At 35.6% G+C, this 26,311-nt stretch overlaps 1 protein-coding gene, 1 long non-coding RNA gene and 1 pseudogene across 2 annotated transcripts; 1 reads left to right on the plus strand and 2 right to left on the minus strand.

Annotated features, from left to right (window-relative positions):
• Window positions 1-2,693: 2,693 nt before the first annotated feature.
• On the minus strand, window positions 2,694-3,326 carry LOC100917790 (annotated as a pseudogene).
• Window positions 3,327-9,487: 6,161 nt separating this feature from the next.
• LOC116419748 lies at window positions 9,488-19,472 on the minus strand. The gene is made up of 3 exons (XR_004230036.1): window positions 18,998-19,472; window positions 13,352-13,559; window positions 9,488-9,527 (listed from the first exon to the last, which is right to left on the minus strand). It is a non-coding gene; the product is annotated as an uncharacterized LOC116419748 (long non-coding RNA).
• Window positions 19,473-19,601: 129 nt separating this feature from the next.
• On the plus strand, window positions 19,602-22,419 carry PYURF (PIGY upstream reading frame). The gene is made up of 2 exons (XM_003772860.4): window positions 19,602-19,844; window positions 21,602-22,419. Exons 1-2 carry the CDS (start codon window positions 19,627-19,629, stop codon window positions 21,741-21,743), a joined length of 360 nt encoding a protein of 119 aa, XP_003772908.1. The 5' UTR covers window positions 19,602-19,626; the 3' UTR covers window positions 21,744-22,419.
• The last annotated feature ends 3,892 nt before the right edge of the window (window positions 22,420-26,311 follow it).

Genomic DNA, 26,311 nt, shown 5'->3' on the forward strand with positions numbered 1-26,311 from the left:
AACATCTGACACTGAAAGAGCATGGCTGATAATGAGACTGTTACAGAACTTCAAAACCCACAGGAATCACTGGATTCCCTAAGACATGATAAGACTGTTACAGAACTTCAAAACCTGCAGGAATCATTGGATTACCTAAGATGAAAAAATGTTGATAAGACTGTTGCAGAACTTCAAAACTTGCAGGAATCATTCAATTCCCAGACACATGAAGTAATGGACAATAGATTGGTTTTGGACTATTTCTAGGACTTATGGACATGTATAATTCCTCATGTTGATTCATGTTATTTGTTACATCACTACTAGCCTGTGTTATTATGTGTTTGTGTAATAACTCCTATGTTGATGGATTTATGTATACCTGTTTCAAGTGAGACCCTTCAGAAACCTGCTAATCTGTTTTGATTCCCCATTTTCATTTGGTTTTCACCTCCCTTCCTGAGACATCAGGGAGGGACATCACCTTTTTTGGTGTTTTCACCCCTTTTCGAGGAGTCAGGGAAGGTGTGATCACCTCCTTTTTGGGGTTCTCACCTCCTTGAGAAGTCAGGGAGAGTGTGATCACCTTATGTTCTAAAATAAAAGAAAGCAGGAGATGTTATGGGAGACGTTATGGATTCTTACAAAATGTTAAGGAAGCAGAATTGATGAAACAATAGTTATCTAGTTTATCATGGTACTTAATAATTCTCTAAGTTCAGTATGATTGATTTAATCTTATAACAAATAATGATTTCCTAGTGATATAATGATTGGTTTATACTCAGTGTAGAGCATATAAACTGGGAACCTCAGCCAGAGAGAGGGCAGAGAAGACAAAAGACTGCACATTTCCATCTTCATCAGCACTGTGGTAGCAGGCCTTGTCCAGAAAACAAACTGAGCCCCAAGTGAAGGAGAGAAGACTTTGAAGGAGATAATAAAGGATTTGGACTTTAACACCTGGCTGTTCTTGTGGTGATTACTCTGCTGAAAGGAAGGCTGCCCCAAAGACCTCCAGAAAACCCAAAAGAGAACACTACAGAGATCAAATCTGAACTTGTCTTCCTGACTTTAGGCTGGTGTTCTATTCATTGCAGCACTTAGCTTCCCCCATCAGTCTGTTTTCAATTTCTGTTCTTTCTACCTTCACAATATCTTTTAGATATCTACCTCAACTTGCCCTCTCAGTGTAGACTCTCATCACTTCACACCTGGATTACTGCCATCACCAGCTAGTTGGTCCCCCTTCCTCAGTCTCTCCTTATTCCAGTCCATACTACATTCTGTTTCTCAAATGATCTTCCTACAGCACAGATCTGATCATGTTTCACACACCATCATCACCACCACCATTCCCGATAGTCAATAAACCCCAATGGCTTTCTATTAACTCCAAATTCAAATATAAAATCTCATTTGGCTTTAAATTTGTTCACAACATGGCCTTTTCCTACATTCTAATCTTACATTTTACTCCCCTTCACAAATTCTATGAGTCTTATTGTTGAGGTGTGAGAAATGAGGATTAAGAGATCCCTTGACAGCTATGGGATCCCCTGGCCAGTCTGCAGGCTTTGCAATGAGTACAGAAAATGAGTAAAGAAAACAACTTTCTTAATGGGCAAAATCCTGTTAGGACTTCTGCAAAAGTCTAGGCATTGTAGGGTTTGAGAGGGTGGTGATTATGCCCCTGGCCAAGATCTCCAATTGAATTGAATGAGATTACTTATCTGGGAGTTTCCCCTATGAATAGAAGGGTGAGGCCCTTCCCAGGGGCCGAGAGAGTTTGAGACCCATGACCACCCTTTCTCCAAAGATTAAAGGGGACACAGTTTACATCAGGGCCTTTGCAATCCTTCCTCCCCCCCCCCCAAAAAAAGATCAGAGTGACAGTTTACATCATTATTTTTCCTTAAAAATATCAATTTTCCAAATGCTTTCTTTTCTCATCTCTATCTTCTGGCTTCTCTGCCTTATTTCAAGACTTAGCGCAAATCATATCTTTTGCAAGAGGCTTTCTCTGGTCTCTTCTCCACTGTGCTTTCTCTCTGTGATTAATTCCAATTTTTGTTGTCATTCAGTTGTTTTTAAGTCATGTCCAACTTTTTGTGATCCTATTTGGTGTTTTCTTGGCAGAGGCACTGAAGTGATTTCCCATTTCCTTCTCCATATCATTTTACAAATAAGGAAATGGAAGCAAACAGGATAACACAACTAGTAAATGTCTGAATTCAGGAAGATGAGTCTTACTAACTCCAGAGCTAGCACTCTATCTGCTGCAGTACCATTTGGTCCTGGTTATATGTGAGAACATGAGACTTTCATCAGACAGAATGCCATCCACATATGTGCTTCTTATTTCATTTAACCATCCTTCCCTAATTCAGTTGTCTCTGGATGATTGCAAGTGAGAATAGATGGCTAAGAGAATTGATAAAATCCAAAAATCAAAGAAGTAATGCTAAAGGGTTCAAGCTCATCATCTTATTGTTAACTGTAGAAATTGTTAATAGCAATTGAATGCTATGCCAAACTTTGATCTCATGTATGAAACCATGAAGCACTGGGTATTACCTCAAACATAGTATTTAGTAGACTCTGAGGAAAATAGGCCATTCACCATTTAATCAAAAATGACTATAACCAAACTTGGGATCTGAGAGCACACATTTATAATTTTTTAAAATTCAATTTTATTTGGCAGCCGGTCAGGTACTTACAACATATATATTGGGCAAAGGAACATGGAAAGCCATCCTGATGAGTTTCCCATTCAGCTTAGGTATGACAAGCACCAGTGAAAGTAGGAATAGTGTTTTGGGCAGCATTAGGACCATCACATCACAGCTTGCCAGAAAGACCATTACTGTCTTTTGTGGTAGTAATGACTGTAATCATGACTTTTTTTACAATGCCAGAGTTGTCATGAATAACCATGGCTAAGGGGGTTGTATTGAAAGAAGAACTATTGATAATCTTAAGAGAATTATCACATTTTTCACAGCTCATTCTCATCACAAATATAGGGGCATCATCAGAAGGGGCAGAAATAATGACCCACTTGGCTCTTCACCTCCAAGTTTGCCCCAGCATTTTTCATGGTAGTAAAGACACCAATGGATTCTACAAAACCTTCAGCTCCAGCATCTCCCCATTTAATATTAGTGGAATCCTGTTTTTGGAAGATAGTAATGGTAATTTTCAATTAATTACCAGCTTTCCATTCTTAGCTTTGACAGTGACCTAGAACTTATCATGAGTGGAATCATACTGGAACATATAAACCATGTAGTTGGGATAAATAAAGGGATCATTGATGGTCACACTTTGGAATTTGCCATTCAAAAAGTGTTAAATGTATATTTACTCAAGTATACATTTTATGAAGAACTCATATAGACCACTTACATGGTAATCAGAAAAAACAATACAAGGATTTTGTTAAGATCTCAACAACTTGAGAATTGATTGCACAACATGGTACTGAAACTGGCACAAGACTACCCAGGCATGGCATGTCCTCATCAGAAAAAGTGCTGTGGTCTACAAGCAAAGCAGAGTTGAAGTAGCTCAGAAGAAATACGAGATGCACAAAGTTAAAGAATCTTCCCCAAATATTCATATGGATTATTTGTGCCCAACCTGTGGCAGAGTATTCTAAGCTTATTTTGATTTTATCAGCCAGTCAAATACACTATAACTTAACTTTAATATAGTGATGCCATTTTGGTCCTCTTTAAGAACAAAGAACAACAACTAGTTAGTTATAATATCTACTCCACCTGAGTTGAATGAAAACCTGATAACTAGGCATCTCAATATCCATTGACTCCTGTTTTCCTCATCTTGTCTCATTGATGTAGCAATGACAGTAAATTCTAGCATCCAGCTTGGGACAAGAGCTGAGCAAGTGGATAAGCTTTTAAAGTACAAATTTTTGTGGCCTTTATTTTGACTATTCAGAGGCATATTTTGGTCACTATTGAATCCAGTCTACTCTTTTAGATAGTTGAGATTGCCAGTCCTGTAATTTTATCTAAATTTTTTGTTTTTGTTTTTTAGGAGAGAGAGAGAGACAGAGATAGTGACAAAGATAGAGACAAGTACACGGAAATGAGATAAGATGAATGACTTTAAACATTTTTTTTGCTATCAAAATCTGAGAATACCAATAAAATCATTTTTAATACCCAATATGGATACTTCTTTGTATTTCCAATGTCCTACAAACAGTGAGTATGTAATAAATATTTACAAATGATGCTGATGCAAAGATAGTTTCTCTTAAAATTTAATTTTTAAAATTTGTTTTTAAATTGTAAAATCAGTCACTAATGCAGAGTCCTTCTGAAGCAACTGCAAGTTTTAATCTTGCTTGACTTTGGAGAGGGTGATCCTTGAGGAAAGGACAGTCTCTAATCATATCTCCTTAGTGTTAATCTCATTTCCTCTTAATGAGTACATGGCAGCTGCTGCTACTGCATGTTCACTCTGCTACTGTATGTTCACTTACTTACCCTAGCATCTCATTTAAAGGTGTAGTCAATTAAAATACTTAGGGAGGAGCTGAGATGGTATTGATACCACTTCCTCACAATCACATGATTCAATCAAAATACCTTTGCCAGTACATGGAAGCCACTTACTGCAGTATATAAAAACAGTAACCAATTTAAATCTCTGATTCACCTAGTCAGCCCACCAATTCTGATCTGCCTTGGTATGTTAAAATTCCTTTTTGACTTTCTCTTCCTGAATTTCACCTCCTTAAATCAGAGGAAGGCCTGAACAATAATTTTTCTTTTAACAAAACTTTCCGGGAAAATAATAATTATTTAATATGGAAACACTAACATTTCTATTTTTTTAATCATATGTATTAGATAGCAAAGTTAAATTCTTTAGATTAAGAAAAGGACAATTCAAATCTTATTAACTTTATTCTCTAAACTCATTAATTTAAAAAATATTATCATAGCTTTTTATTTACAAAACATATACATGTGTAATTTTTCAACATTGACCCTTGCAAAACCTTCTGTTCCAACTTTTCCCCTCCTTCCCCCCACCCTCCCCCCTAGATGGGCAGGTAGCCTAATACACATTAAATATATTAAAGTATATGTTAAATCCAATATATGTACACATATTTATAGTTATCTTGCTGCACAAGAAAAATCAGATCTAGAAAGAAAGAAAAAGACCTGAGAAGTAAAACAAAAATGCAAGCAAACAATAACAGAAAGAGTGGAAATGCTATGTTGTGTTCTACATTCATTTTCCATAGTAATCTCTTTGGGTGTAGCTGACTCTCTTCATTACTGAACAATTGGAACTGGTTTGAATCATTTCATTGTTGAAGAGAGCTACATCCATCAGAATTGATCATTGTATAATTTTGTTGTTGCCATGTATAATCATCTCCTAGTTCTGCTCATTTCACTTAGCATCAGTTCATGTAAGTCTCTCTAGGCTTCTCTGAAATCATCCTGATGGTCATTTCTTACAGAACAATAATATTCCATAACATTCATATACCACACTTTATTCAGTCATTCTCCAAATGATGGGTATCCATTCAGTTTCTAGTTTCTAGCCACTACCAAAAGGACTGCCACAAACATTTTTGCACATGGGTCCTTTTCCCTTCTTTAAGATCTCTTTGGGATTTAAGCCCAGTAATAACGCTGCTGGATCAAAGGGTATGCACAATCTGAACTCATAATTAAAAAAAAAAAATCTTCTGGGCAAGAAAAATTTCTAATGGCAATAGCACAGATATTTTTTCTTGGCAAAATATGTTCAATGGGGATGGATGACATTAAGTTCCTTTTCCTTCATGAACATTATATAAACACCATTTAATTCAGTATTTATAAGCTAAAAAATAGCTCTGCTATGATAATTTTTAAAAAATCTATTGTAGCTAGTCCACAAAAATGAGCATTTTCTTTGCCTAAATATTGTGTGTTAAACATAATTTAAACCATTTTTCACAATCATACATTACCTTTAATAATTTTTTCTTGAAGAATTTTCTTACCATTATATCTGAGCATATAAAAAGTTATTATTACATATCTAATTTCAAGTAAATAGAAACCTGGATTTTTCTTTTGCACCCCTAGCAAGGTAAAAACGAGGCCTTCCATTCCTCCCAAAGGGATATGATCAATTCCAAGAATAAAATCTAAAGGCACACATTGGCAAAATCCTTTACTATATGAGTATGTGATAAAATGTCTTAAGTATATAATAGATGAATATTAGCCACATCATAAAATTAAATAGTTGAATAATAAGATTTGAGTTCATTTAACTAAATCATTTGGTTGGGGTTTTTTCCTTTAAAAAAAATCTTGAATTTATTTATGTTTTTAGATTATAAACTCCTTGAGGAAAGAAATCATGTTTTGGTAACTCTATTTTCTTTAGTTCTGTCAATGTTTAGTATGTAGGGAGCATTTAGTAAACATTCTGTGGACTAAATATGGAGTTCAAATGTGAAGGATGACATATTCCCTAATAAAAGTTATGGCACAGCCAGCTGTTAGCTTTGTTTTCAAGGTTTGGGCCTTTTTTGGAAAGGGCAAATGTCAAATATTGAAGAGATAACTTCTTTTATAAAGCATATATGAACTTCACCCTCTGAAATTACCCTGAAAGTTAAACAATAAATAATTACCACTTCCTCATTCTAAATATTCAAGTGAATTCAATAATATTATGAAGCGCTATGACAGTAAAAAAGGAACAGTGACAATTCTAGACATGTTTGGAATGTCATATTCCATGGGCACAGAAACTCTATCTTGAAATGACTGATGATGAGCCAGCTGATGCTGTTTTTTTTTTTTCTTCCAAATGGATATTCACTTCTTTTTCAGTTACCACTGATCTTCAAAACTTTCAAATGTTAAAAATCTATCTCTTTTATGACCTTAAAGTAATCTTAGTTTTAAACATGTGACACACTTCTTACATTTAAAAAATGCAAAAATCAACAATGAAACTTTAAATAAATCTGCCTACTTATGCTCTTTCTCTAATATATGTAATCTCTCCTCAAATTCCTGCCATTTAACATCAAATTGTGGAAAATATCTCCAAAGGATTATTTTTCAGAAAGTAATGAGTCAAATGAAAAGCTCTGCAAATACAGTTCATAATCAAAATGTTCACATCACTTTAATAGATCTTATGAAAAAGACTATAATTATATCTCATTTTCAGAGTGATAAACCAGAGATTTGTTGGAGGTTAGCTGGAGGCCACACATGTCATTAGCAAAATAATGACTGTAGTCCTGAATATCTGATTTTGTGGTCTGTTTTAAGCCGTGTCAATATATTTCCAAGAGAAATACGTTTCCATAAAAATGGGTCATGGTTACACTAATTGGAAATTTAGTAGCCTATCAGGGAAGATGGACCCCAGTCTTTAATTGGAAGCCAAATCACAGACTATTCACAGTATCTAATTACTTTCAGATAAAACAATAACAGGCATATCCTGTTAAGCAAAACCCATTTGAGCACACAGGAGAAGAAATATTAGCAACTCTCAAAGAAAGGAATGTAAGGATGAATATTTCCTGATACCATGAATCTGCAAAACCTGAGGATGACTATAGATGCCTAAATATTCTTGAGTTCATTATACTCAACACATTTTTTCTTTAAAGCTAAGGCATCCATCCTCAGCAACGAGATCAACCAAATCATTTCTAATGGAGCAGTAATGAACTGAACTAGCTATACCCAGAAAAAGAACTCTGGGAGATGACTAAAAACCATTACATTGAATTCCCAATCCCTATATTTATGCACACCTGCATTTTTTATTTCCTTCACAAGCTAATTGTACAATAATTCAGAGTCTGATTCTTTTTGTACAGCAAAATAATGTTTTGGTCATGTATACTTATTGTGTATCTAAGTTATATTTTAATATATTTAACATCTACTGGTCATCCCGCCATTTAGGGGAGGGGGTGGGGGGGTAAGAGGTGAAAAATTGGAACAAGAGGTTTGGCAATTGTTAATGCTGTAAAGTTACCCATGTATATATCCTGTAAATAAAAGGCTATTAAATAAAAAATAAATAAATAAATAAATAAAGCTAAGGCATCAAATTTAAAAGAAATCCTTAGAAACATTTCAAAATCATGACCACTCCCACCTAATACTTCATTATGGCCATGCTGGCTATACTGGGAACAACCTAAAGCTTTAAACTAAAGCTCTAAAGGACTTAAAGCATATGACTGGCAATTTTAATCACTCTGCCTCTTTTCCTCATTTGAAAATGAAGTGGTTGAACAAGTTTGACTTAACTAGGTAACTTTCTGTCTATGATCCTCTGTTCTCAGCATTCAGTGCATTTGATACCTCTTCCTGATAAGATAGAAGGATGGCATTATTCATTCTCTAGTCACAGACTTCTGTAACACTGTACAGTAACGGCTCACACATTTTTAGGGTCATCTCCCACATGTGGAATGAGGATATTTTTCTGTGGCTCAAAGGGAAATAGAATAGACATTTCTAGTCTTTCCAAAGAGTATTAGAGGTTATAGACATATTAGAACCAGAGTGTCAGTTTTTCTGTTTACACCAATCATTTCCTGGGTATATTTCAAGCTCACTGGATATATCCCAGGTAGAGATTGTCTATCACTCAAACAACACTTCCAAACTCTGTCACAAGCTTTAAAGGTATTTTACCCAAATACTTGTCATAAGAAGTTTGAGAAATGATGGTATCTTGAGATCTACTGTCTAGGACAACACTGTAGTCCACATTTTCAATTTTTCCTACTACCTGGGTTTTGGAAAAAACTTGGACTCCTTCCTTCAAAACTTTGTATGCATTCCTACAAGGTAACATCTAGCCTTACCTCTATGATTATATCAGTTACCTTTGAGGCTAACTACTTTAAATTATTTGTCAGAAATATCATTTTAGTTCAGGGGCCTTCTACTGTCCAAGGTCCACTCTTGCCTATCTGTTGGAATCTTTATTAAGGTGTTAAGATATTTCTTTACAAAGTGTTAAAGATATTGGAGTTAATTTAATCTTAGAGTTATTGTGGGCCAGAACTTGAAACAAGATACTAAGTGGAACTGATTGAACAATGCTTGTGTTCACACCTTTAGAGAGCTCAAGTATCTAAGTACTCAATGGAGTTCACACAAGAATTCAGGGCTGGCTTAGTCTGAATTCACACCTCCCTTGAAATTCTTAGGACCAGAGAGCACTCTGGGAGATAACCCATAATCCCTGCCTCGAGAAGGAGGAATTAACCTTTGGGAGATGATATATATGGAGGAAGCTCTTGGAGTGAAAGAGAATTTCTCCGGAACATCAACAGGGCTCTGAGACAGAACACTCTGGAAGAAAAGACTACTCACCACAGACTGGAGATTGAGAAGCCACGAATCCGAGCTGGCTGGAGGCTGAAGAAAGCAGAGGCAGAAGCCAAGGACAAAACTGCAAGATCTCTTCGAGCCAGGCAGAGAGATAGGCCTCAACTAACCGGGCTAAATTTGGAAGGAGAAATAAACGTTTGCATTTTTAGCAGCTGGCTGCGATTTTGGAATAATTATTTATTGCAACCGAGACTAAGGCTGCCTTCCAAGGAAAACCCCCAACACCTATCCAAGTCAAGTCTCCCAAGATTGTCTTCTCGGAGACATAGTTTATGTCCAGAGAAAATGTGACTATTGGGTCTATGGTATCTGTACACTGCAGGGGGTAAGGCCTGTGCCATATTCATAACTAAAGTTGATATGAGTATATCTCCTCTTTGAATTCATGATAAATAAATCTTCCACAAAAGAAAAACTTTACCATCTATTGAGGTAAAAACCTAAAAATTTTTTGTTATTCTTAAGCACAGAGTTGAACAGCTAGATAATTATAGCTTGATAGTGCTGGACCTGGAATTAGGAAGACTCATTTTCCTGAGTTCAAATCCATCCTCAGACCCTTATTAGCTGAGTCTCTGGGCAAGTTACTTAACTGTTTTTGCCTTAGTTTCCTCATCTGTAAAATGAGCTGGAGAAGTAAATCACAAATCACCCCAATATCTTTGTCAAGAAAAGTCCAAGGGTCATGAAGAGTTGAATACGACTGAAAAACAACTGAACAACATAGTACAGGTTCAGAAGGTAGAAAAATAACTGAACCCAGATTGGAGTTTCTGACAAGCCTTTAATATAAAAAATTACATCAGAGAGAGATGGAAAAACTAATTTAACATAAAACAATCTTTATGGCCTCTTGGGCCTAGTCTTCATTATCTCATGCTTCCTTCAATTAAGATTGAACAAATTAAGGCAGAACAAATTATTAAACTAAGTTACAGATTTAAATATTGAGTTTGCAAAATCCTACATTTACAAAACTACAAGGTTACATTTCAAAGAAGTAACAATGAGCTAACTGAGAAGGGATTTGCATCTCACAAAGATAGCCAAAGGTTTGGAGTCAAGAAAAATCTTCTACAAATAACAGGGAGAATCCTCCCACTAAAAAACAAACAAACAAATAAATAAATAAAATACAAAAATTAAAACTAAAAAATTTTAGTAGGTTTTCAAATATTCTGTATTCCCTTCTTTCTTTGGTTTGATTTCTTATCTTAGGAAAGTCATATCTTCCCTTAATGCTAGTATTTCTTGAGTCAGGTTTGCATCAACAAGTATCAAGAAATGAAACTGTTTAAAATCATTGTGACTAGAGAGACTGATGAAGAAGGAATCATCAAGTCTGAAGTTTTTTGTATTACCCAGTCTTTGTCATGTCCCCTTTCTGCAGATTGTCGCATTATTGCTACCATGGGGAGGAACTGAGATGCAAGGGCCCAACATCTTTTGCAAAGGTGGACTTATCTGGATTGTACTAAAATTATGTATAAAAGCTGGTTGGTCCCACCTTGAAGCCACACAAAATAGGTAATTTTGATTATATTAAGTTAAAAAGTTTTTGTACAAACAAAATTAATGCAGACAAGATTATAAAGGAAGCAATAAACTAGGAAAATATTTTTACATTCAAAATTCTAATAAAAGCTTAATTTCTAAAATATATAAATTGATTCAAATTTATAAGAATTCAAGTCATTCTCCAATTGATAAATGGTCAAAAAATATGAAACAGATAATTTTCAGATGAAGAAATTAAAACCATTTCTAGTCATATGAAAAGGTGCTTAAAATCACTATTGATTAAAGAAATGAAAATTAAGATAACTCTGAGGTACCACTATACACCTCTCAGGTTGGCTAAGATGACGGAAAAGATAATGACAAATTTTGGAGGAAATGTGAGAAAACTGAGACACTAATACATTGTTGATGGAGTTGTGAACTGATCTGGAAAGTAATTTGGAACTATGTCCAAAGGGCAATCAAAATGTGAATACCCTTTGATCCAGCAGTGTTTCTATTGGACTTATAAGCCAAAGAGATCTTAAAGGAAGGAAAGGGTACCTACATGTGCAAAAATGTTTGTAGCAACCCTTTTTGTAGTGGCAAGAAACTGGAAAGTGAGTAGATGCCTGTAATGGGCTGAAGTTTGAGTTGATGCACTTAGGTCCCAAGTACATGAGGCTAAATAGTAATTGAGCTATACTCTATTAATATACATGATTGGATAAAGAATGGTCCCTGCCCACTCTCTGTGCAAGTCCTGATGTGTTGTACAGGAAATGACGATTTTGGTGGGTGGAGGCAGAGAGAGGAACAGGAAGAGAAGCTGGGAGAGATTGGGCCTGGGTCTATTCTCCTGGCTGCTGGTCGTGTGGTTGCGGGTCTAGCTAGCTTCTTGACTCAGCTGCACACATTGCTATCGCCGATTCTCTTCCACCTCCGATCCTTCTTCACTGAGAATAAAGACTGACGATTTTCCCCTAACCTGAACTCCGGACTCCTGTTGATTTTAAAATACGCGATCTTCACAGATACCCATCAGTTGAAGAATGGTTGAATAAGTTATGGTATATGAATGCTATGGACTGAATGTTCTATAAGAAACAATTAGTAGGATGATTTTAGAGAGGCCTGGAGAGACTTACATGAACTGATGCTTTAATGAAATGAGTAGAACCAGGAGATCATTGTACACAGCAACAACAAGAATGATCAATTATAATGGACATAGCTCTTTTCACCAGTGACATGATTCAGGCCAGTTCCAATGATCTTGTGATAAAGAAAGCCATCTATACCCAGTCCGGGAGGACTGTGGGAACTGAGTGTGGATCACAACATAGTATTTTCACTCTTTTTGTTGTTGTTTGCCTGCATTTTATTTTCTTTCTCTTTTTTCCTTTTTTGATTTAATTTTTCTTGTGTAGCAAGATAATTGTATAAATATGTATGCATATATTGGATTTAACATATATTTTATCATGTTTAACATATATTGGTTTACTTGCCATCTGGGAAGGAGGCCTGGGGAAGGGGAAGAAAATAGGAACACAAGGTTTTGCAAAGATTAATGCTGAAAAATTATCCATGCATATGTTTTGAAAGTAAAAAGCTTTAATTAAAAAAAAAAAGAAATGTGCCATATCAATAAATACAGCAATTATGTAACAGTAGGATGATGCCAAAATAAGCTTGTTATATTTCTAAAATAAACTAAAACAAAAAATTATTTTAAAAAATGTCTAGGATACAACTAGGAACAAAATTAATTGTGACTAAAAAGAGTTTTACTTCCTGTGAAGAAAAATAAAAGAAAATAATGTAAACAAAAAGTGTTTTCTAAATTGGAAGACAAAAACCACACTTCTGAAACAAAAATTACCATACAAACTTTCTAAGAAGTTTCCCAAGCCTCATGGAGGCTTAAATGAGGCAACTTCCATTTAAAACAAGTATCAGTTTCAGTTATATCCAATTCTTCATGACTCTATTAGAAGTTTTTATGTTTGTTCCTTTTTGTTTAGCAAAGATATTAGAATGGTTTGTTATTTCTTTCTTCAGCTCATTTTATACTTAAGGAACTGGGACAAAACAGGGTTAAATGACTTGACCAGGATCACACAGGTAGGAAGGCCAGCTTTGAACAGATTTGAAGTTGAATCGTCTTGGCTCCAGGCTGGAACACTACATTGTACTACCTAGCAACCCGTTGAAAACAAAAAGCTAGGTTTAAAAAAGGAAAAAGAAGAAAGAGGAAGAGGAAGAGGAAGAGGAGGAGGCTTATGATTGATGAAGATAAAACAAAACAAAACAAAATCAGTCTGAAAAGGAAAGTTTTCTTAGGGAAAAATTACTAGCTTATAAAATATAAATAAGGCTTATTATACTGATCAGAATTTCTAATTATTTGAAAGAACTTGAAAGTTGTTTACCTTTACCATATTGTTGTCATTACATAAATTGTTCTCATAATTGTATTTCTTTCACTCCTTGCCAGTTCATGTAAGTCTTCTCACATCATCCTGAAATTCTCTCTATCATTTCTTACAATACAATAGTATTTCATCACATTTACATGTTCTAAGTTGTTCATCCATTCCCCAATTTATGGGATCTCTTCAAATTCCCATTCCTTGTCACCTGAAAAAGAGGTTATATTTTTATTCGCCTTTAGTTTGTTTTCCTTAGGTCTAATTCCTTTCTTAATCTACTTTCTTTCTAATTCCTTCTTCTTGATTCTCTCCTTTTCTTCCTAGTTCTTGGAATAGTGAAATTGTATATAGATTTCCTTTTTTTTTCTGGCCAATTCAGAAGAGTCCTAGGTTCAAGTGTCAGTTGTTTCCCTCCTTGTTTGTATAATCTTAATTATGTAAGATCATTTTCTCTAATCTTCCTTCCTACCCAACCCCACCCCCCCAGTATATTTCTCTTACTATTCTTCTCTTAAGATCATTTCATTTTTTTATATTTCTCTAAATTTAATTTTCATAATTCTGTGGAAACTAAACACTCATCCAATTCTCATACTACTTAGCTGCCGCTCTTGTCTAATTAGCTCCTACTATCACCCCTGATGATGATAAGGTTCAGAGGGGATACATGTTATAATCTCCCCATATTTAAATGTAAGCAGTTTAGCTTTGTCTAATCTTTTATCAATGTTCATTTGTATATACCTTTTAATCTTTCTACTTTACTTATTCCTGTGTTTGAACTTTAAAGTTTCTATGAAGTTTTAGTTATTTCATCAGAAATGCTTAGAAGTTCTCTATTTCAGTTAAAAATCTATTTTCCCCTTATAGCTTTATACTGTTTTCCTGAGGAAATTAGTCTTAGCTGTCTTTGACAAAATACAACATCATTTCTATTAAAAATTTTTATAAAACACTTGAAGGTACAGGCAGAAATTGACTTTTCCTTAAATGGGTAAGAAGCATTTATCTAAAACCATCAGTAACAAGGATAAGGTTTCTTCTCTCAGCCTTCTCAGCAATTTCAAGTATGAAACAAGTATGTTTATTGCCACCAATTTTACTCAATATTGTATTGGAAATCTATGATCAGAAGGAAAGCAGAAAACTGGGGAGGGGCGTGGAGAATGTTATAGTCAGATCCTTAGATAAAGGTCTCATATCTCAACTATATTAATTGTCAAATCTCTAAGAATGCAAGTCATTCCCCAGTTGACAAATGATCAAAGGATATGAAAAGACAGTTTTTAATGAAGAAATCAAAATAATTTATCCTCTAAAATGAAAAATGTTCTAAATCATTATTGATTAGAGAAATGCAAATTAAAACAACCTTAAGACATCATTTTATCGAATTGCCTAAAATAATAGAAGGGAAAATGACAATTGCTGAAGGGGATGTGGAATAATTGGGGCTTTAATTCATTGTTGGGGGCTCTGTGAGCTGCTCCAATCATTTTGGAGAGAGATTTGGAATTATGACCAAAGAGTTATTAAACTGCCTATACCCTCTGACCACGCCATTATTAGGTCTATTTCCCAAGATGATTAGAGAAAAAGTAAAAGTACCTACATATTCTAAAATATTTATATCTCTCTTTGTGGTAGCTAAGAACTGAAAATTGTGGGGTGCCCATCAATTGGGGAATGACTAAACAAATTGTGGTTTATGTTCATGATGAAATACTACTCTAAGAAATGATGAGCTCAATGATTTTAGAAAAACATAGAGAGATCGCCACAAAATAACGAAAAGAACAGAACTAAGAGAACACTATATAGAGTAACAGCAGCATTATTTTAAGAAGAATTTGGAGTGACCAAGTCATTCTAACTATTCTTTCTCCCTCCACTTTCTTGTACTCACTAAGACCTAGCTCCCTCCTGATGACATAGCTTCCTATTCTTTTCAAGACTAGTTGTACTTTCAAACATTTCTCCAGACTCACTGATTGTGTTGAAGGAGTTGGAATATTCCCAGATCTCTACAACCATTTTCCAACCACTGTCTCTATTGCTATACCCCTGTAACTTGTCCTCTTTTGAGTTTTATCTAATACATACAAGATTCTGGTAATTATTGTCTACAGACTCCTAAAACATTCTCCTAACTCAAATTTTCTCTTTTCTCCAATTCCTATTCTTGTATTAAGGGATTTTAACATTCATAATGATACTTCTTCACATTCTTAACCTCTCAATTCTTCTTTCCCTTAACCTACTCTTCTACCTACCATATAATGTGGATATAACAACATCCATATTGATGAACTCTGAAATTCCTTTATCTGATCATAATCTGTTGTCATTTCTCCTTTCTCAATAGACTGCACTACTTTGGGACTTCTCTGGCTGAATTCACCATCATGTCCAGGAAGTTCATTGCTAGGATAACTTCATTGTCCTCACATCTCATAAATTTTGACACTCCATCTTATCTCTACCCTCTGCTTCATTGATTGAAGAGTAAGGCCATGAACTATAAATGCCCATTTAAGGAGAGAGCCCAGCTCAATTCTCTCTTTTTTTTTCTTATCTGCCTGAACTTCTTCGGGAATTCTCTGACCGAATTTCTTTGTTCTGGTCTCTTCCCCTACATCAGCTTCACAGATTTCTTTTGTATTTTATGCTCCCCTATTAGATTATATGCTCCTTGTATCTGCTGTGCTTAGCACAGTGCCTGGCTCATGGTAGCTGCTTAATAAATATTCATTGATTTATTAATTTCACTGGCCCCTCTGCCTTGCACTCTAAACCTTGGTCTTTATCTGCACCATGATTTTCAGTTCCTCATCTCTTCATTTCTTTCCCAGGTCACCATCTCATACTCTTGCCCATTTTAACCCATTGGTAAAGCAGTTCAACTCTACACTGTCCTCTTCTCTTGAGTCCCTGGTTTCTTTGTTATATAGACAATCTTGCCCTGCCAAACCCCAGCCTTAAATTACTCACACCATCTGCTACTGCCTTTCTTCCTTTTTCCTTGCAGCTGTTCAGAGCTGGAGAAAATCACAAAACTGTCATCACTGGATCCACAACAAGGTCTATATATTTAGTTTACATAATCTCAAATGGGTCCTTTACTGCCCCCAAATAATACTTTTATATCTCCTTAATTGGTTTATAATTCTAACCACAGTGACTTTTCCAATTTTTTTCTCTCTTCAAACTTCCTATTGCCTTCCCTTCCCCTTCCCTCTTAACTGAGAATTTTGTCATATATATTTATAGCCTGAAAAATTTAAGAAAGCCTGAGAGTTTCTTTTCTCTCTTCCTCTTATTTCACTCAGATGCCTTCTGTCACTATCTCTTCCTTCATGCCTGTCTCACATGAAGAGATAGCCTTTTTCTTTGCCAAGGCAAACCTCTCCACATGCATAAATGATCCCATCCTATCTCATCTTCTCCAACAAATTGTTCCCTTTACTACCTCTTCTCTCACTCATCTTCAATCACTCTTTACTGCCTGCTTCTTTACTGCTTAAAGGAATCCAATCCAGGCTTTTCCTGGCTCCAGAAGAATGATTTTATTGTCTTAAAGATATAGCTCTGGATTCAGATTGAAACAGACCCTTAAAAACCCTTCCTATTAGTGAAATAAGGTCACATTAGTCAGTTATTGTTACTAGTTCCACTATATAGTTTAACACAAAATGTGAATCTCCATAATATATAATAAGTAATGACAATAACAATAAACTTGAGAGAAGTGCCACTTTCTAAATTTAAGAGTTTTTTACCGTTGGATTTTTTTTTAAAATGCTGATCATGTCTTTATATATGGGAGGTTAATTCCTTTAAGTTTTCCAGAATTAGTGCAAACATTTTGTGCAAAACTAATAGGAAGGGCAGAACAACTATCTTGATGTTATTCAATGTCTGTTTTGTTTTTGGAGGCAATTGGGCTTAAGTGACTTAAGTCACACAGAAGGCCATAAATGAACTCAAGTCCTCCTGACTCCAAGGCCAATTGCACCACCTAGCTGCCCCCCTTATTCAATATTATTCTAAATAAATTATCAATCAGGAGATCTGCAGTTCTAAGAATATAGTAGAAGAAAAAAGTTTCACATTATATTTTGAATCTACTTGGAAATCAGCCCACAAAATTCTATTTTATTCTTAATAGTTTAGAAATGCCTTTAAAAAAAAAAAGTAAACACAGACCCAGGAATTTCTTGTTCACCTTTAATTTCTTATTTTCAGTAAAGTTTTGTTTAAGGGAATCTGGTAATTAAAGAAACAAAACGGCCAGAGCCCAGTCTCTTTGTTAATATTTAATGTTGCTGTGCACCAGTTTCCTTTCGGTAAAGGATAGCTGATATTCCTTATCATTCCTTATCTTACAAAAGGTTTTTGAGAATTAAATGGTCAGCGAAATACCCACAGAAGCATAGAACGACCTATTTTACTATTACTTTGGCTCTTATATAGTTATTATGACAATTTCTGTTATTTAATGTTGCTGTGCACCAGTTTCCTTTCGGTAAAGGATAGCTGATATTCCTTATCATTCCTTATCTTACAAAAGGTTTTTGAGAATTAAATGGTCAGCGAAATACCCACAGAAGCATAGAACGACCTATTTTACTATTACTTTGGCTCTTATATAGTTATTATGACAATTTCTGCTGGTTTCTTTTTTAAAGTATTAAATTTGTGCTCAGTTTTCTTAGTTTGGTAAGAACCTTAAAAATCTAAACATGAAATGTCAAAAGGACTAATTTTAATTCAACATGTGAATTCTAAGACAGTCCAATAATTTTTCAATATCATGATTGACATTAGCCAGAAAATGTTTTCCTAAAATGTTTGAACTTCCCAATACTCCCAGGTAAGGAGGGAACTGTGGTCCTATTCTTTCAGGACCAGACTTCCTACCTTGTTGTATGAGGACTGAGAGTGTCTTTTCTTGTTGGAATCTTTACAAAGTGTTAAGCCATTGGAGTTGATAGAGACAATAATTATCTAATTTGGCATGGTTCAGTATGATTGATTTGATCTTAGGAGGAGATGTTTTGGGCCAGAACTTGAAACAAGGTACTAAGTACAACTGATAGAAACAATGCTTGTGTTCACACCTTTAGAGAGCTCATAAGTATCTAAGTACTCAGTGGAGTTCACACGTTTGGGAGAGTTAGGGCTTAGTATGAGATATCATCAGAATTCACACCTCCCTTAGGGCCAGAGAGCACTCTGGGAGATAACCCAGAATCCCTCTCTCTCCAGAAGGAGGAGTTAACCTTTGGGAGATCTGGCTGTGTTTTGGAAAAAGAACACCACATTTTCTCTCTATTATTATACTGAATTCCTAATAGTTATGTCAGCCTGTTTGTTTGGAGAGTGTTTACTTGGTTACTGTAACCCAATTTCATTTCCTTACTTAACATGAATGGCTTTTACCCAGTGGAATAATATGCTGATGCTATATTAATTGAATGATAATAGTTGGGATATAAGGGGAAGATTTATGTAAACTGTAGCGATTGAGCTGAGCTTTGAGGAGAAAGCAGGCATGGGGAAGAGCGGCGTAGACAGACACGGAGACGAGATAGAACTTCCTCTACGAGTAACAGTAACAACAATAACTAAACAATATCAGTTTACCTGGATCGTAGAGTGTAAAAGGGGGTAAATATATGAACCTGGAAAGATGAGTTGGAAAAGGTTTCGAGGGCCTTAAAAATCAAACAGTAACGTTTTTGTCAAGTGCAGCTAGTTAGTAAACGGCAGAAAAGTTGGCGCGCGCAGTATGTGGGTGGAATGGGTGTCCTTCCGTCCCGGAGGGAGAACAATCGCCCCTACGCCCCTGAAAGTTAGTGTAGAGGCCCGGGTTACAGTGGAAGAACACGGCTGGGGAGTCAGCATCGGGGCTAGGACCTATCTTTTACACTTACTAGGTGGGGGACCTTATATACAAAAGGAAGAGAATGAAATAGGGGTCTCTGAGGTCCCTTCCAGATTTAGATTTAACAACTTCTATATTACTGATGGATTTAGATTAAAAGCAGCTTTTTCAAGCGGTCACCGAACCAGCTTCAGCTGTGATTAAACCTGCTACAGTATCTCCCAAGTTGGTGACGATGTAGGAACTGGATTGCAAAACTCTCAGCGCGCGGGGGACTTCCTTCCTCAGGGCACCGGAAGGAACCCGGCGGAAGGGGCGTGGCGCCGGCGAGCGAACCGGAGGTGGGGGAGAACGAGGCCGCCTTGGATTCCCAGCTGCGCGAGGTGCCATGCTGAGCGGGCCTTGCCGACAGGTTACGTCTGCGCTGCTGGGGAGGCGGCCGTTAGCAGCGTCCGTTGGGGCGGCAGCCTGGAGCAGGGCGGTGCATTTGGCGGGGCCCAGGCCGGCCTCGGACAGCGCAGGGCCGAGCCAGGCCTCGCCTCCCTCGGGCTTTGACGCGGCCCTGCTGGATGTCCTGGTGTGCCCGCTCTCCAAGAAGCCTCTGAGGTGAAGCGTCTTGCGGGGAGCCCGGGGGCGGGAGCGAGCTCAGTCCCTTCCGGTCCCCGAGCCGGGAAGAAGCCCAGGCACCCCTCGCGTATAAGGGTTTAAGTGACTAACGATAGCCTCAGGCAGTGTGTGGGAACGCGTAAAGGAAGAATGGGAGGGGGGGAGGGAGAAGGCCCGGGGCGCCTGTGTTCAGAACCCATCTCCAGTAACCGCCGGCGTGGCCTTAGCAAATCGTCTCATTTCTATATGGGGGTTAGACTAGGTGACCCTCCTGGACTTTATTATTTAATAATTAAAATAGGGATAGCTAGCGTTTATGTAGCACTTACTGTGTGCCAGGCGCTATGTGAAGCGCTTCACAATTAGTTCCTCGTGAAAGCCCCACGAGATAGGGCCCGTTATTCCTATTTTACAGGTGAAGAAAAGTAGTCAGGTGACTTACCGGGGTCACGCCGCCAGTTAGCGTGTGAGGTCTGTATCCACATCTCTACCTACGTGTCTCTTATACTAATTAGTTTCCTTCCCCGCGCAGCTTAGATGACATTTCCTACGGAGGACTTTGCGGATACTCCCTGCTATTAGTACTTTTTGCCTCTAGAAATTACTTTGTATTTGTGTGCATGCTACGTCCTTCAAATAGGAATTACGTACAAAGCATCTTGCTCAATAATAAGGTTGCCAAACAAGCCTGTGATCTCCATTGACAGATGAATTATATATATATATATATAATTATATATTCTCTCTCTCTGTCTCTCTCTCTCTCTATATATATATATATAATAATCTATATATATATAAAGATAATCTCTATATATAATAATCTCTGTCTATATAAAAATAATCTTTCTCTATATAATAATCTCTATATAAGAAATAATCTCTATATAATAATCTCTCTATATAATAATTTCTCTCTCTCTACATATAATAATCTCTTTCTCTATATAAAAAATAATCTTTATTATATATAGAGAGAGATTAATAATCTCTCTATATATAATAATATATATATAATATATAATATAATATATAATAATCTCTCTATATATAATAATCTTTCTCTATATATAATCTCTATATAATAATCTCTTTATATATAATCTCTATATAAAATAATCTATATATATAATCTCTTATATAATAATTTCTCTCTATATAAAAATAATCTTTCTATATAATAATCTATCTCTCTATATATAATAATCTTTCTCTATATATAATCTCTCTATATAATAATCTCTCTCTCTCTCTCTCTCTCTCTCTATATATATATATATATATATATATATAAAATCTCTCTCTCTCTCTCTCTCTCATATATATATATGAGAGAGAGAGAAATGACTTAACCCATATCAACTGAGCTAGTCAGTGTTTGAGACAACATTTAAATTGGTTACTTCTGATTGTCCCTGTGCTATGCTTCCCTTAAAAGGGATGAAATTGTTTTGGGTAGGCAGAGTTATTTGGTATTTTCTGTGTAGCCTGACAGAACAAAGGCAGATCTGAAAAGGTATAATAAAAATAGGAAAAGAAAAATGACTTTATATGGAGAGGGAACAATCTGAAGTGGGAAAATTATGTAACAGTTTAGCTATGCATGGGAGAGTTTAAATTTAGACTGGATTAGAACAGTAATCTCTTTACAGGACAGAACTGGATAAATGAGTTATTTACAACCACCTTCTAGGCAGGCATTCTACTTTTTTTTAAACACAAATAATTGATTTATTCATACTCTTTGTTTTGCTTAGGTATGAAATGTCAACAAATGAACTGATTAATGAAGAACTGGGAATTGCTTATCCAATCATTGATGGTATTCCTAATATGATACCACAGGCAGCAAGAATGATACACCAGAATAAGCAACAAGAAGAAAAAGAACAAGAGTAGTCTGTTCTTATTAGAAACCAAACTCCAGGACACAGTACATTAGGAGAAAGAAGAGATAAGCAGTCAAGGAAAATGTTTCTGTCTTTACCCACATTGACTGTTCTTATTCCTTTGATCTCTTTAGCTGGACTGTTTTATTCCGCCTCTGTAGAAGAAAATTTTCCCCATGGTTGCACCAGCACAAGCAGCCTGTGCTTTTACAGTCTTCTCTTGCCAATTACTATACCAGTTTATGTGTTCTTCCACCTCTGGACTTGGATGGGTATTAAACTCTTCAGACACAATTAATGTAAGCAGAGGCCATCCTGAGAAACTATGTAGTAAGGCCATGTGATTTACATTTAAGCAGAAAAGTGATTTTTTTATTTTACTCTACCTAATTCTTATTACACTGAAATAATCTCATTTTCATAGAAGATAAAAGTGAGCTTTTTTATTTTGCCTTCTTTTCCATGGTTGAAGGAGGGAGGAAAGGAATCCCTATATTCATTGTATTATATTATCTTGTTGGATTTAACAACCCTAATCTTAATTTCTATAAATGCTTGACTTTTAGTTTTGATATTATACTCAATTAAAATTAAATATATTTATCAAAATGTTGGATTATTTTGGTTAATTGATTAAAGGCTTTTGGGCAATGGAAAATAATAATAAAAATATCAAATTTCAAAGACCCTACACCAAATAATGTGTTTATTTAAATAGTTTTAGATATATTCATTTGGATTAATCATATAAAAAGTTTACAATAAAGTAGAAATTGATATATAAAGCAGAAATTCTATTTTGTGCTTTTATTTCCAGAAATGCCTTGTGAAAAACAATTATACATAAATCAGCAAATATATATTTACTATGTTTGTATGTGAGAGCATACCAGGATAAAAATGAAAATTCCTGCTTTTCAAGGAATTCCACCTTATAATAGGGAAAAGAAGATACATATAAATATTATTCAGTCATGTCCAGCTATCTTCATTTGGGGTTTTGTTGGCAGAGAGACTGAAATGATTTGCCAGCTCCTTTTACAGTTAAGGAAACTGAGGCAAACAGGATTAAGTGACTTGTCCAGGGTCACTCTGCTAATAAGTGGTCAGATTTGAATCGACTCCAGACCCAGCCTGTTACATACTTTGTCACCGACCTACCCTGTATATAAATATAAGGTTTTTGGTTTTTTTTTTTTTTTATATATATCATTATTGAGGATATTGGTAGCTGGGGAGATGAGGAAAAGCCAAGCATTGGAAAGTGATACTCGGCACAGTTTTGAGGTAAATAATAGGTTCTGAGATAGAGATGAGGCAATGAGCCTTTTTAGACATTGATGCACAGAAGGGAGGTGGAAAGATAATGTCCAGGGAATAGCAAAGTCAGACTGGGTTATAGAGTGGGATTGGAAAACTAATAATGTCGGAAAGGGAGATTGGAACCAGCTTGGAAAAAGCTTGCTCTAAAAGCTAGGTTGGAACTTTTATATGGTCAGTTACAAACTATTTGCTAAAGAGAATTTGAAGGAATATTCCAAATTTTAGATGTTACATCAGAAGTACTCATTACATAAAGCTCTTTACCACTTTAAAAGGTTTAAAAAAAAGAGATGATGGATTTATAGTTAGAAAGGACTTGAAAACAGAAAACAGATTTAGTAAATTTGTACAGGTTCATCCAGATAGTATCGAAGGCGCAGTTTAAACAGATCTCCCTGCTGCCTCTAGGCCATTTCCCAATGTTGAGTAAGAGACAAAGTACAAACATCTGATGATTACTAAATGATAGTTTCTGATCTTAAGGGATATTTTTACAAAGTAATGGCATGATCAAAATGCTGATATTCATCTGAATTGCTATGCTATTGTCTACTTCACAATGTCAAGAGTTGTAAGAGTGGAGAGTAGTAGACGTCCATTTATATATGCCAGATACTATGCCAAATACTTTTTAAATATTCTCATTTGATCCTCAGTCTTGCAAGGTACTGTTATTAATCCCATTTTGTAGTTAAGGAAATAAGAGTTTGTCACTTTCTAATAATTGAGGATGGTTTTGAAATCAGATCTTTCTGACTACAGAGGCAGTATTTTATCCCTAAGAAAAGTACTTAAAAATCCATTTATTCCAACTCATACCTGTTCTCTCTACAATAGCTCCAACAAGTGATTAATCAATTTCTGAAGAATATATAACCATGCCCACTTTTGGAGAGTCTAGATATATAAGTTTTAACTTACATCTAAAATTAACTATACCTCTAAACTTACACAATCAAACATTAAGTTCTCATGATGTGCTGGGCAATATACTACAGACTAGGGATGCAAATATGAAGAATGAGACAGGCAATGAATATAAATATATACAAAACAAATGCAATTTATGGTTTTGCTTTTTAGGTCTGATGATGCAACCAATTTTACCTGAATTATCTGGCTTACGGTCTTTCCAACTTATTCACAAAATTAAAATAACTTTGCAAGGATCTAAATTCTATCTATAGCATTCCCTTGATAAATTATTGACATTTGTCTAAGCCTTTAAGATTGTCAATGCACTTTAAGTACATTATCTCATTTGATGAAACTATTTAGCAAAACTAGTTATTCTGATCCAATCTGTTCTTGAAACCATGTAGCATTGTGATCATATTTTTTTAAAAAATTTGCTCTGTTTAATAAGTTTTGCCCTGAATAATACATTCTAGAATTTAAAGAAGTACAGTATCATATTCTGCTAGTGAAAAGATCATAGATTTAGAGCTGTAAGGAATCTTGTTGGTCATTTAATCTGTCCTATTATATTTACATACATACATACATATAGAGAGATATAAAGATATATAAAAGTCACAGATCATGTAACTTGCCTGGTTGTCCCATAGGTATTAAGGGTCAGATTAAGATTTTCAACCCAGCTCCTTTGCTACAAATCCAGTATTCTTTCTATTGCTTATATTGCCTCTCAACTATTACTTTGTACTTGTCTCCTAATGAAGTTCTTTGCAGGCCCAGTCAAGACAATCAAGGTCACTTTTAATCAGTTCTCCCTTCCCTAACTTAGTGTGATCATTTGCATTTGCATCTGGAGTATACTAGGGAAATAAACAGGTATGTATCCTGGTGCAATTGCTAGGCACACCTTCACAGCATCACCCTACTAATGGGAAAAGAAACAGCGTTGACCAGTTCCAGAGTCACCCAGGATGGGCTAACATAGATTATTCAGTTCAAGAGAAATCTTGGAAGAAGAAAAGTAGGCCAGAGGATTCTAGAACAGCATTTAGAGATAATCTACAAATTTGGATCGATATAATTAGCAATAACTCTTGTCTTTAATTCTTATCTTTAAATGGCAATTCCTATGAGCAACTTGAAGTAAAGTTTAGCACATGCAATCAATAGATAAGCAAATATTTATTGACGATCTTCCCTAACAACTTAGTTATATGTAATTTCAAGTTTGGAAAATTGTTTCAAGAACATTGATTATAACACCTTGTGAAGTAGATTCTATATCATTCTCATTTTTCAGCTAAGGAAATTTAGTTAAAGAGGAAAGGAAAAAAGTTAAAGAGGCTATCAGGATCAGAAAGCCAGAATTTCAGATAGCTTTTAAACCACTTCTTCCTGACTCCAAAATTAGCACTCACTCCATTTTGATCTGTTACCTTGGGGATAAAAAGTATAAAATAGGTCCTCTTTTCTCAGGGAACTCATAATACAATGAGGGAAATAACACATTCTAAGGTAACAATATCTGGCAGAATGTAGTAATGATGAAATGAGTAACAAAGCAATGCCTAATAGTTATGAGAAAGGAATCAGAAGACTGGGCAAATATGATCAAATGCATCATAGTGTTATGAGCCAGAACTTGAAACAAGGTTATAACTCAATGGAATTGATAGAAAACAATACTTAACACCTTCAAGAGTTCACACGTTTGGGAGATTTCAGGGTTCAGTGTGAGATATCCAAATTCACACCTCCCATAATCCCACTCTCAGAGGAGTCAACCTTTGAGTTTGCACCTCTAAAAGAGCATAAAAACAGCTGAGCTCAGGAGAGTTTAGTTGAAAAGATTGAGAGGGGAGCATCAGTTGGAGATTGAGATTGCCAGGAATTGGAGTTGAGCTAGAGGCAGAAGCTGGCAGAGGCAAAAGACAAGCTGCAAGAGCTCTTGGAACCAAGGAGGGAGAGAGGCCTCTAAGAAAGCTAACCGGACCCAGGGAAAAAGACAAGACTTGGAAGGAGAAAATGTTTGGATTTTATCAGCTGGCTGCATTTGAGGTGATTATTAGATGGAACTGAAACTAAGGGTGCCTCCAGAAAACCTCCCCAAGAAACCTGCTCCCAGAGAGACCGATCTTATATTATAAAAAAGAAGAGAACACCACACCATAGAAGTAAAATGTTACACAATTTGAGAACATTTTTCTATTTAACAATAATAAATTGTTTTTCTCATTAGAATTAGGTGAGTTGTGAAGAACTATTACTCCACTGTGCCACCTAGCTAAGTAGAATTATAATGAGGAAACGAGCCAAAGGTGAAAGGGATTGTTAAAC

Source organism: Sarcophilus harrisii, chromosome 6, assembly GCF_902635505.1.
Source record: "Sarcophilus harrisii chromosome 6, mSarHar1.11, whole genome shotgun sequence".
Taxonomy (NCBI): Eukaryota; Metazoa; Chordata; class Mammalia; order Dasyuromorphia; family Dasyuridae; genus Sarcophilus; species Sarcophilus harrisii.